The sequence below is a fragment of the Solanum pennellii genome, chromosome 1 (assembly GCF_001406875.1).
Source record: "Solanum pennellii chromosome 1, SPENNV200".
Classification (NCBI taxonomy): domain Eukaryota; kingdom Viridiplantae; phylum Streptophyta; class Magnoliopsida; order Solanales; family Solanaceae; genus Solanum; species Solanum pennellii.
Genome location: NC_028637.1, coordinates 107,036,339 through 107,049,651, shown reverse-complemented (window position 1 = coordinate 107,049,651; position 13,313 = coordinate 107,036,339). Strand labels below are relative to the sequence as shown.

Genomic DNA, 13,313 nt, shown 5'->3' with positions numbered 1-13,313 from the left:
ATTTAATATCGTCAAACATATTTCTTTTGACTTTTTTTTTGTTTCAATGACTAATTTATAATTATTATATCAAATTTATTTATGTTTCACTAATATTCTTGTAAAACTTATTGTAGATGACCAAATTTTTTCTTCGAATACGAAATTAAATTACAATACACAGTAAAAAAATAGTTTAACTTTTTTTCCTTTAAACTAAGGAATGAAAGAAAAAAATAAAATAAGAATAAGAAACTCAAATAATTAAAATAAAAGAAGTCAAAAAATAATTTATGTATGAAAAAAATTAAAATATACCTTGAACTTTGATAGAAGAATCATATATATCCCTAAATAATTTTTTTAAAAAAATTAGAAGCAATAAATATAAATTTAAAACTAATTTTTTAACTTTCGTTAAATGAAGGGTATATGTGAGTCATTTCGTAACAGCAGAGGTAAATGAGAGCCGTTTATATAACGATAAGGGCATATATAAATTACTTTTATAACGAGGGGTATATCAACTTCAAATGACAAAATTAAGGGGTATATCAGACTCTTTTCCCTTTTCATTAATTATAACCCCAAACAAATAGCAACAGTGATTTAGGACCACAAAAATAATTTCCGAAAATCAAAGGTTTGTTGGAGATTATATTAGTTTCGGGTAAAAGGACAAAACCAACAATTAGAAATTTGTTTTGTTAAAAGGGTTTATACAGTGAAAAAAAAAAAGAAGCTCTAATGTCATCTCTTTAGTTTCAAGAAAGCACCACAATCACTTGTATTTCGCTGCTTCTTTTTTCTTTTGTCACTTTCTTGCCACTTCTTTGTCCTCATTACAGAAACCCCATTTGCGCAAAATTCAAGATTTTCAATTTGCAGAACCCAAAAATCAAGAATCTTAAAGTTATGGATGAAGATAGAATAGGGTTAGTGCTGTCTAGAATCTCTGAACTGAGGGTAGAGATAACGAATTGTATTCACAAAGCATCTAAGAAAGCTGAAGTGGAATCTGGAAATGGAGAAGACCCGGATGGGAAAACCCATGAGGATGATGATGAAGCAGTGGATTGCTTGTTGAAGATTAAGGATGCTCTTGAATCACTTGAAGCCCAAGTGTCTTCTTTGCAGGTCTCTTCTTGATACGTGTTCTACTTCAATTTTGAACCTTGGAATTTTTCCCCTTTTTGGGTAAATGTGTGATTGTAGAAGATTTTATGTATTGCTGACTGACTCTAATTAGTTTGAGATTGAGGGGTTGTAGTTGTTTTCTATATGCTACAGAATTTTCACTTTTCTTGATTTGATAGGAAAGGCGGCGCCTAATCTAGGGTTTAACCTTAATGAGTAGTTGCTAGAAGAAGCTTTGTTTGATTTTCTTAACTCACTTGCATCGACTTTCTTGATGGGGTTTCTGTAGTCTCTTTTTTTCAATATTGGCGGTAGGGAAGGGGAAATGGGAGGGGATTACAATGTGGGGAATCGAACCCTCACCAACAAGATGTAAGCCAACCAACTGAGCTCTGTAGTCTGGTATACCTATTGTGCTATGAACATATTTGCTTTAGGAAATTTTCCTCTGTGTGATGAGTGGTTATGTTGTTCTCTTGTTGATGCTTTTATTGCGCGTTAGGGAGAAATATGTTTAAAGTTTTTAGAGTTGAAGTTGGGATAAAAATTTGATGGTTAACCTAATGTTATTTTTTCTGGATGGAAACCTGCATTTGGATATTCTGTATTGAATTTTCTTCGGTGAGATTAAGCAAATGTGTAATGGTGAATTAGATGGATTTAACGCAGTTTAGATTTGTTCACGAAGTGAATAAAAGTCTTCTTGACTGGAATGGATGAAAAGCTCTCCGTTTCGATAAACTATCATGTGCATTCTTCAGTTTCAATGAAATGTGTAAAATTTTCAGGATTTGACATTCAGTTATATATCTGATCTCTAAAGCTGTTGCACATTACCATATACATTCATGCTGATGACTGAGAAATCCTGGTTCAAAACTCCGTAAATAATGGGCCTGCGCCTCTACCCTTCTCCAATCAAGTATTAGAGTTCTTGTTTCTGGCACAATAGCAGAATTTGAACCGTGATGTGCACCTAAATCCAACCCACATTATGACTGCACTCTTACCACTAGACCAAAGCCCTGGGGCTTAAATGTTGTTGCAACTTGCACGTTACTGTTATTTACTACTGTTAGGGTGTGTTCGTACATTTTGTGAACTTTGTTGTGTCCATAATGTATATACATCTACTCCATGTACCATGAAGTCATTTTAAATGTTGTCAAGTTAAGAAGAACCAGCCGTTTTCAAATTCTTGGGTGAGATAAGTGGGACTTAGGGGGTTTAAAGTTTACATGAGTTTTAGATGAGAGTAAAGATGTTTACGTTGTTACCTAAGCAGACTATTGACTACTGTATGCAACTTTGAGTTCAAGGACCGTGGTCAAATGTTAAATGGTAGTCTTTGAATCTACTTTTTTTTGAAATGAAGTGTCTGACTATGTCTGTATATTGCAAGACAAATCGGAGCTCAAATCCTGACCAACCTTAATTTGGATTAAATTTTTCTTCTTCTTTTTGTGGAAAATAATTTGGATAACGTTCTTAGCACCCTTAAAAGCAATCCAGTTGAGATTTGAGTGACAACTCTTTTGTCTTTGATTATTATATACAAGCGATGAAGGGCATACAGAGGAGAGGGTAAAGGGGTAGGAGAATGTAGCTTTGGATGGGAATAGAACCTTTGCCTATGTAGTGCAAGTGAACCTGGATATTATTACTTGTATTGTAATTTTCTCATCTCTCTTTGAAGCTAAAGATTCTGAGGTGCTACTTTTTACTACTCACTAATCCCCTGAAATATAACTTACCTGAACGACGTTCCCCTAAAATTGTTGACTTCTTTAAATTGATTCCATCAATGATGTGAATGCTGATTCCTAGCGGTAGCAGTCTCTTTGTAGGTCACATAGATACCTGATTTTAGACGTTGTTTCATAAACGAGACCAATCATGCTATTCTAATAAGAGAAATGGAAATCTCAGTGTGAAACCCCATAATCCATTTGACACAGCTGAAAATTGATCGAGTGTTTTGAAAAGTTTTCCCCAACTACTTAACAAGAGTTCCAGCTGTGATGTTTCTCATTACAAATTTGTTCTTTTAATGTTACTTTTAAATTGCTTAAAGATTATTATCCAAGGTTTAATTAAGTAGCTTCTGAGTGTAATGTGTCGGCAAAATATTGATCGATCAGACAAGAATAACTATGTCACTTTGTCGTGGAGGCGTGTATTTCAAGTGATGGTGTTCCTATCTAATGTGCAAGCTAGGATCTGTTGCTAAGTGTCTGTTGCAGATACTATGTATAGTCAACTGGAAAGTGACTGTATCATGTTGCAAGAGGGATTACATTTTGTTTCCGGAATAAAAATGCCACATCCTAATGGGTCATCATTTGGCTTTCATCATAGAGTTTGATGTTTGTATGAAAAATCTTCATGTTAATTTAGATAATTGTTATGCTTAAATTATCTCTTGGATGTGGCATATTGGGCTTGGGGCTGTAGAATGTGCTTGGTTGTGATGTTCTGCAGAGGGAAAACTTTGTATCCGTAATCTATAAATGCAGGGTTAAACTTTTGATTCAGTAATCACGTTAGTCAATCCTGCTCCATCATTGCAATGCCATTTATAAGCTTTAGAATTACTACTGAAACAAGATTAATCTTTGTTCAACAGATGCATTTGTTTTGATATCTCATGAAAAATGACGAGGTGCCTCTGGTCTTTACAAGTAAAACAATCTGTCAACTTTATGGGATTTATTTTCCTGTTAGTAAAGCCGAAAGGCTGTTCTCCCTATTCTAAAGCAGTAGTATTTTCATGACAAACATCTACTAGCCTATCTTCATGAAAATTCTTTAAATGAAGTTGGTACTTACATGTAAAAAGATGGTCTTCCAATTTGTTTCAAACACACTGTAGTCCAATATTCTAAGTCAGCAGTATTTTCATGACAAACATCTACTAGCCTGTCTTCATGGAAATTCTTTTAATGAAGTTGGTACTTACATGTAAAAGATGGTCTTCCAATTTGTTTCAAACACACTGTAGTCCAATATTCTAAATCAGCAGTATTTTTTTGCCCGGTACTCTTCCAATAGTATCTATGAGTAAATTAGTTTTCAAAAGTCAAATATCCCAATGCTGCAGTATTTTCTTATTCCCTTAGGATTGAATTGCCTATGCCTCTTCCGGAAAACAGTATCTCTGGGCAACTTAGTGAAAATCCTTGTCCCAATTACCTGCCCTGAGATCATGGACCTCATCCTCTGAAGCTGTTGCTGTTATTATCTTGCGCTCTGTTTTTACATGAAATATACAACAAGGCTTTTATGACATTCCTTTTGTTTTCGGATTTATGCATTTCAATTATGTTGTCCCCCTCTATTGAAGCTTATACCTCATTGCCATTAATTTCTAATGTTTCAGGCACTACAAGAACAACAATGGTATGAAAAAGAAGCAGCGCTGGCTGAGATAGGTTATAGTCAAGAAAAATTGCTCCAGACACTGAAAGGGTATGAAGGCAAAGATTACCAAGTCATACACGAGGCAATTGCTTTTGTTTCTGAAACAGTAGAAGACAACAATGATCTTCTACTTCCTCCTTACCCTAGCAGACCTTCTCGTACCCTGGTGTCAGACAAGGGTTATGGGGTACACTTGCCATCTGCACGGAAACTCACTCAAAATGGAGTAACTGGTAGCCACAACCACAATTCCAGGAAAGATGTCGATGAAGCTAATCATGAAAGATCTGAGCCTAAAAGCCCATTAAGAATGGTTAAATTCTTCCTCAGTGCAGCAGCCAAGACAGCACTCACAGTTGTTGGTGTAATATCTGTTTTGACTTTGGCTGGGTTTGAGCCTCAGATAAAGAAACGGGATAATCAGATCAACGTTTCGAACTTGTTTCAACAGGTGGCAAACAGCAAAGTCCCCGTGGTTGAAAATGGTGAAACTCAGTGCGTCGTGAAAGAGAGAGTTGAGATTCCATTTGAATCGGTTGTGGCTACTCCAGATGTAAACTATGGCTGTGGATGAAAGGTTGTTCCTTTTTCTGTCTTCTTTTTGTGTAAATCCCACTTTAAGTTTTTGACTCTATTGACTCTGTGTGGCCTGACAATGTAATTTGTCTTAGCTAGAGAAAGTTCAGTCAGAAAATAAATTTCCCATATCTCTCACTGTGCCCTGTATACCTGATTTGATATCCTTTACTTGAGTCGAGGGTCTATTGAAACTACATGGATATACTCTGTCCTCTTTGGACTCCACTTGTGCGATTATGGTTTTCTTTTTCAATTGTCAATGAGTTTGTTATGTGTTTTTTCTTTATTTTAAAATGGATCCTACTCGCGAGCTATGTTATCCTACAATATTTAAGAAAATTGGTGACCTGGGAAAATACATGGTAGTGAGTTGTGAGTTAAGGTTTTTGTCTTTTTTTGTTTTTTTGTATGATGCGTGTGTCCCTTGATAGATCTGCTGTAGATTTGCCAACTTAGTTCATTACTATAATGTCGCACGAATGGATTGAATAAACAAGTTGGTGTTTTATTAAATGAAGGGACAGGATTGTTGCACATTCATGTTTTGGCTCACCTGAAATTTGAAGACTTTTTAAGTATCACAGCAACTTCCTACAGACAAAAGCACATGATGTCCAATTATTGAGTTGAAATTACAAGATTTACTGTTATTTTTCCTGTTTTTCTACAAAACCAAGAAAGATCATTTTGTTGGCTGTTGCACTTTCTTGTGCCCTTCTTGTTGTGCAATTGCCATTTTATACTGTAGTTTATGCACATGGATATACAAGGAGTTTTAACTCGAGACATTTTGTTAAGAAGCAGGAAGTATTTACCATTTCATCACAATCTATGTTGGTGTTGAATCGCTTTCACTGAAAGCTGGAAGCTATTAATAAGCTAAGTAAAAGCAATACATTATTAATTGAACAATAATTGCACTTCAATTTTCACTTTTAAATTTTTTACATATTAAAAAAAGATAATTATTTATTCTGTGTTTTACTCTTAGCATGAATTACTTATTCTCTAAATTATTTTATAATTTAAAATTAAAAATTAATTATATAAAAATAATATAACATTATTTTTTTCAATTAATATATTAAATATAAATATAATAAATAAAAATGAACAAACAAAATATTAGTGAAAAAATAAACATGCATTTGTGTTACAATATACATGTAGGACATGTGGAAATGCCTACCATCCATTCTATTTCAACATATACAGAACTACATGCTATTAATTAATACCAAACACGTAAGATCTCTCCATTCTTAACTAAATAATTCAAAATAAATCTTTGAGATGATAAATTTCTCGATAAGGAAGCACTTTTCCTTAGCGTGCTTACCTAAACAAGCCAATACAAGCGAGTTACAAATACCAAATGATTAAATCGAAGAAAATTACATATAATTTTTCACCGACATATATCCTTGGTCATTTTAAATGATATGACGCATATATAAATTTTGAATCCGGAAAGAAGAACTTCTACTACTGTAGTGGCAAAGATGACTCGTAAACTTGAGGTCTCAGGTTCAAATCCTTACAATCGTGCATTTTCTTGAATTTTCTTGTTACTATATTGGACAAATTACAATAGTCATTAAGAGCTGTGCTTGCTTTAACAGCAAGTAGACACATATCTTGAAGTGAAAGTGGGGTTTGTAATTTAGAAACCGGCAAAAGAAAATAAAGCTGACCAAGCTGCAAGATTTCATCTTTGGCTAATTGAGGAACTAATGAATCGACATTCATGGCTTCTGAGCTACAAAGGAAGAAATCAGGATTTTGGATAAGGATATCGCCGGCGGTAATGGGTTGCCGGAATTCTTGAAGTTTTCCGTTCATCTGAATCACCATGGCTACTTTAGTAACTGGCAAATTCATTATGCTTCCATTTTGTTTTGTCATCAATGGTGAAGATGTACAGATACCCATTTCAACTGTTCTGTTTTTTTTTTCTACAGGAAAAGAACAGGGGAAAACAGAGTATGTTGAGTGGAGGAATTGGCAGTGAAGGAGTTGTGGTTTATATAGAAGTGGAGGGCATTTTGGGAATATTCAGTGACTCGGTTTTGACCGCTAATCAAGCTCAACTATTAAGTTGTGAATATCAGAAAAAGTACTCGTGTCTATATTATATGGTGTTTTTAGCAATTATTGAAATTTTCTTTTCCCTTATATTAGTTGTCACGATTTATTTTTAAAAGTCAAATTATGTGAATATTTATATGTATTTAGGAGTCTTTTAGTTTTAATTTAAGTTATAATGGGATCAATTATGACACAATAAATTATGATGGGATTATTTTTTATTGAGTGTTTTATTTGTTGTATTCAAAATAATAAATTTTAAGAACTATTTATTGGTTCGCTAAGTATCCTTTAGAAAGTGATGTAACAAAAGGATTGAAAGAGATATTTATGTTATTTATTTATTTTATCCCTAGATAAGTTATTTCGAAATTACTATACCACCCAAAGGAGGGGATAACTTATCCACGGTACTAATCCCAGAATAAATTATACTGGACTTGCCAACCAAATAACAAATGAAGCGATACTATGATCTAATCCCAAAACTATTTTGATACCAAACGACCCCTTAAAGCAGTGGCGGAGCTAGAATTTTATCTAAGGGGTGTCAAAATATTAAGAAATAAAATCGTATAAAAGCCAAGGAGTGTCAATATGCAATGTATATACATAAAAAAAAATTTTATTCTAGCTATACAATGTAATTTTCCGACGAAGGGGTGTCGATCGACACCCCTTAACTATATGTGGCTCCGCCACTGCCTTAAAGTATAAATTTTTATTAAATTTACGATTGATAGAGTTTTTCTATTATTTAAATATAACATATGGAGTTAGTTTAATCTAAGTTAATTTGAAAACGAGTTAACTTAATTTTCGATGGAAAAATATAACAATTAATATGAACGGGTGGGGTAGTGCCACCTAATTTATAAAGCTAAGATCACTATATAATATGGACACGAAGGAGTATTAAAAATTGTGATTGGAAAATATGGAGTATAAATGTAAATAATTTAACTTATAGGAATATGGAGAATAATTCGAACATTACATAACAATAATCAAGTCCAAGTAATTTGACACATGAACTTGTTAGCGTATTTTCTAAGAATGCGGGAAAAAAAACATAAATACACAAGTATGAGATGTTAAAAGAATAATAATAATAATAATAATAATAATAATAATAATAATAATAATAATAATAATAATAATAACAATAATAGATCCACCGGCCACATTTTTTAATTACTTCTCTGTAGTAATGATAATGATTAAATAATATACTTATTTGGCAAGTGGAGCGATATAACTATAGAGGAATGAATTGGAAAAAAAATTATTCGCACTGATGGTTTATATTAAATTAATTTAATTTTTATTATTATATAATATAATAAAATAAATACATGTTAATTAATTAAAATAAAATAAAATAAAATATAAATTTAAAAACATGACATGTATATATTGAATTATTATAAATATTTAATACGAGTAAGCTATAATTCCAAACAATTATTTAATGACTGGAAAAGAGAAAGAAATACTAACAATATTTTAATAGAGCATTGAACTTTTTAGGTAGCAGAAATCTCAAGCATGCAAATGTGCAGCTATTATATGATCTTATGATTTCCAATTATATTATACATTATCTAGAAGGATATTCATTAATTAATTAGTTAAATAGTACTCATTTTAAGCAAATAGGCATTAATTAGACGATTACTAAATATTATGCTCGAATTAAATATGGACTTAACTTTGAAAAGTAGATTTTCCATGATTATCTAGTAGGGAGTCACATCCGACACTAATGAAGATTGTAATAGAATTTTTATCATAAAATCGCTTTAAAAAAAGTATTTTAGTTTTGATATAGAACTTTTTGATATGAATTTAAATTTAATCAACTTCAATGTAAATATCAAATTGAATCGATGATCAAATGAAAATATCATTTTAATTTTGGAAAAGTAAAAACGTCATTTACTAAGACATTTTCTCATCTTCTATGGACAGTCAAATTAAAATTACAATCCTATTTGTGTGTTTGGACAACCTTCTAAGAAATTATTTTGGGAGAATGTGTGTTAGTTATTTATTGAAAAAAACTAATTTTGGTCAACAAATTAAAGGAAGAAAAATAGCAAAACTTAAGAATATGAAAGACAAGCTTTTCCATAAATAATGGATATCAACGTCAAGAATTTATTCGTTACATATAGTATTCTTTTATGTACGTGTCTTATAAATTGAAAGACATTTTAATTTGGTTCACACTCACCGAGTGAAATTCCGAAAAATTAATTTAGATAGTGAGTGATCCACTGATCATCGAAAGCGAAATACATCGATAACTTTAGTATCGCAAATTATAAATGTGTATTTTTATTAATATTTATATCCAATCAGTAAATATGAAGGAATATACATTGAAAGATAATTTTCTTTTTAGTTATTTTTACTTGTCCACAATAAACTTTACACACATAAAGAATAATAATAAGGAGTAGCGTATAGTTTTTGATGAACTTGAAAATAATTTGGAATGAGCAATTAATATAAAGATAATCGTGAAAAAAAATTAAGATATGTCTGAACAATTAAAAGTTAAAATATATTTTTAATATAATGAACAAATAAAAATTTAACTATAATTAAGAATTTTTTTTACTTTATTAAATTATTTAATAATGATAAATTGCACTAACCAAGTGCATAAGTTATCTTTAATCTTGATTCAAATAAATATCATTTAACATAATCAAACGTTATTAACTTTATCTTTTCAAATTTGTACTCATTTAGGGATTATATAACCCTAAGAAGTCCCTTTTTTCCTCATATTTTCTATGAAGAATAATTTAGTTAAAACACCTTTTTTTTTATTCTATATTTTCTTATAAAGGAATACTGTGTCGAAGGTCAACATATTATTAGCTATTATAGGAATTGGACGCCATATTTATTTGACGTAAATTAATTCGGACATTTGAGTAGTTAAATATATGGCATAATATATAAATATAATTCTTAATTTGGCTTCAACAGATAACTATGTCATTCAATTTTGAGTGTACACAAGTAGATAATTAAACTTACATTAAATTGAATTAGTAGACACATGTGTCCTACATAGCATAATATATGTAGGAAGCCACATGGGATACAAAATTGTCATGTAGGATGTCATGTCAATGAATGTGTCTTTTTATTCAATTTTATACAAGTTTAAATCTTTACTTATGCACACTCAAAATTAAAGGTTATAAACATCAATTAAAACTAAATTAAAAATTACGTTATGTATTATTGTGCGATCATATTATTTTATTTTTTAGAAGAACATTATATGTAGGAGTAACATCATTTTGAGTTTAGTGGGGTAGCCATATGTGCTTTTTTTTGTTTTCTTTTATCCAACCAGTACAATTATTTTATTATGATATGGACCTCTTTTATTTATTACACTTCCCACTATCGTCGTTGCTTCCTTTTCCACAAAATGCATATGCACAATTATTCGTTTCTTTGTTGTCTTCTTATTTAGGTAAATGTGTTTTTAAAATTGATATATATATATATGTATTTTGAATGTGTATATAACACGATAAATAAATATTTAAATTTGTATAAAGTAGAATAAATTGATGTACATATTATATATATCAGTATATATCCCCGCGACATTCTATGTGGTATTCTACATTTTTACTCTTTCTACTATCGTCGTTGCTTCCTTTTCCACATAATACATATGTACAATTCTTCATGTCTTTTTCTGTAAATTATTTACATCTTGAAGGGGATGTGTGGTGTGTGTATTTGTTTGGTTCACAATCACTTATTTCTATTATTGATGTTTTGCTTCTCCTTTTTTACTCTATTTTTTAATTCCATTTTTAAGTCTCTGGGTCTCTTTCAATTTCCATTTATTTTCTTTGTCGAGAGGCTCTTTTTATTTCGTTGAAAAAACTACGTATGTTCATATAGGATGAAGTGTGTGTCATTATGACAACTTTTTCGTAAAGAAGCCCTAATTAGTTGGAATATGCTTTATTAATTTATCAGTGTTAGCTAATTTAAGATTTAGCTTAGTTAATTGATTGAATTACCACCTGGTAGTGAGAGTATCGACTTACATGTTCAAACTATTTCAAACTCACATCACATAGTGCCGTTAAAAAACTCATATATCTTTTAATTTATTTTCGTCGAAAATTGATGTATCATTTGAGTTAGAGCCTTATTTGGATTGACTTTAAAAATTAGCTTTCAAGTAAAAAATAAAATAAAAAATCCAATTTAAATAATTTTTAAGTCAATACATAAAAAATATAAGAAAGTTGCTTTTAATTTTTAACTTTTATCTTAAAAAACATTTTAAACTTATTTCAAATTACTTTTAATTTTGCCAAACAATTTCAAAAACTAAAAATAATCAAATTTTAAATCATCCAAAGGGACTATTATTTATTTACTATAGAATCACAAACAAGGAACTTTCGTCGAATAAAAAAACAAAACTAAAAATTAAGGATGTAAACAAAAAGTTAAGGAGTTTGGAAATTCATATGATGGTCACACTAACTTTTTGACTGATAAAACTTTATTGTAATTTCATCACTTTTTCCTTTTACTTTTTGACGATAAAGAGTATAACGTTTTCAAAATAAGAACCAATTCATTAATTTTGTCTGAATGTCTCAAAAAGGTGGTTGTTGTTAGCAAAATGCAATCACAATCAATTGAAATTCAAGACTCCAATTTTTACTCTTCAAAGAAGAAAAACAAAAGCTCAAGTCCGTTGAATGTATAAAAGAATACAAATTACTAGTCAGAGTCTACAATAAATTCAGAATACTAAGTTAAAAAGAGGAAATTCATGAATACATTTCCATAAACGGCTACAAAAAAGAAAAAATAATCTATGTAACAAGTTCAAGTTAGCTGAACTGCTATAAAAAAGAAAAAGTATAAAAGCTTTTTTGCAAAGAAGAAGGGCCCTGTTCCTACGGGTTCACGTGCTAAGGCTTCACTAAAAAATGCTCTTTTTCAAGAGAGAGGTTCAATTGGACATGTAGGTTATATTCGTACTGGTTTCTCATGTGGAACCATAGACTGGGCGTAAAGGGCACGTAGGCGGTGAATCGGGTTGAAAGTGAAAGCCGCCAAAAACTGGCGGAATGCTCTCGAAACCAATTCACTTGAGAGTTAGCTAGTAAAATGAATGATCGAAAGTATAAAGTCTATTTTGATAGAGTAAGTCAATTTGAGCTTGTACTTTAGCCAATTGGCATTGTACATGGTAAATTTCTTCATGTAAAACAGTAATTATTCCAACACAACCATAAACAGGATCCTTTATTCTGCAATATGCCTCATAATACAATGAGTCTGCTACATCTCCACGTTGATGCTCTTCTACTTGCTACAATTTTATACAATAATAATAATAATAATTAAACAAGGAATTTAATTTCTATAATAATTTTTTATAATATAAGTCAAACTTGTAAGTAGGAAGGATGAATAAATAAGTTAAACGATATAAAATGATTGTAGGAATTAATATTACTAGTTAAAAAAGATATTTGGAGCTATTAGAAATTAATTAGATTCTTATAGGATTAATATAATATTTATACCTGGAGCATTTTTCCAACATTGCTAGCACCATAGATTCTATGAACATAAAGAAATCTTTGAGGATTATTTGGAGGAAAATATGGTAAAAATATACAATTTGAAGGGCATTTTCTTCTTAATTGTTTGCAAGCTGCACAACGTGTGGAACTCATTATTATTATTTTTTTTTGTACAAAGATTTTGTGAATCTATTGTTTGTGAAGAAAGAAAATTTAAGCAAGATCTTTAATCGAATTATGATTTAATAAAGTTTAAGAAGAGTGTATTTAAATGCAATGAAATTAAAATTATTAACGGCTATTTCTTTTTTAAAAATTGTGTTTTAAGGAAAGTTACCAGTAGTACAAATCAGTCACTTAGTGATTGAGCTAAATTTAGTAGTAACGGAATTTATATTTTTTTCTAATTATGATTCTCCACCTTTCAAATTAGCTTAAAAAATTAATTAATTAATTCTCTTAAACTGTAACGTGACAAATATAAATGAACAGAAAGAATAACATTTTTAG

The 13,313-nt window shown here is 30.5% G+C and overlaps 2 protein-coding genes across 2 annotated transcripts; one reads left to right on the top strand and one right to left on the bottom strand.

The window, feature by feature from the left end:
- Nucleotides 1–683: 683 nt before the first annotated feature.
- Nucleotides 684–5,375, top strand: LOC107008373 (plastid division protein PDV2). Its single transcript, XM_015207382.2, has 2 exons — nucleotides 684–1,116; nucleotides 4,496–5,375. Exons 1-2 carry the CDS (start codon nucleotides 895–897, stop codon nucleotides 5,108–5,110), a joined length of 837 nt encoding a protein of 278 aa, XP_015062868.1. The 5' UTR covers nucleotides 684–894; the 3' UTR covers nucleotides 5,111–5,375.
- An 887-nt stretch (nucleotides 5,376–6,262) lies between these two features.
- LOC107010288 lies at nucleotides 6,263–7,129 on the bottom strand. Its single transcript, XM_015209539.2, has one exon. The coding sequence runs from the start codon at nucleotides 7,045–7,047 to the stop codon at nucleotides 6,601–6,603; it is 447 nt and encodes a 148-aa protein (XP_015065025.1). The 5' UTR covers nucleotides 7,048–7,129; the 3' UTR covers nucleotides 6,263–6,600.
- Between the last annotated feature and the right edge of the window lie 6,184 nt (nucleotides 7,130–13,313).

Bases quoted from the DNA above. Each gene is read 5' to 3' on its own strand.
- LOC107008373 (XM_015207382.2), top strand. From the start codon at position 895: ATGGATGAAGATAGAATAGGGTTAGTGCTGTCTAGAATCTCTGAACTG. The intron at 1,117-4,495 runs GTCTCTTCTTGA...CTAATGTTTCAG, and splicing joins CCCAAGTGTCTTCTTTGCAG to GCACTACAAGAACAACAATG.
- LOC107010288 (XM_015209539.2), bottom strand. From the start codon at position 7,047: ATGGGTATCTGTACATCTTCACCATTGATGACAAAACAAAATGGAAGC.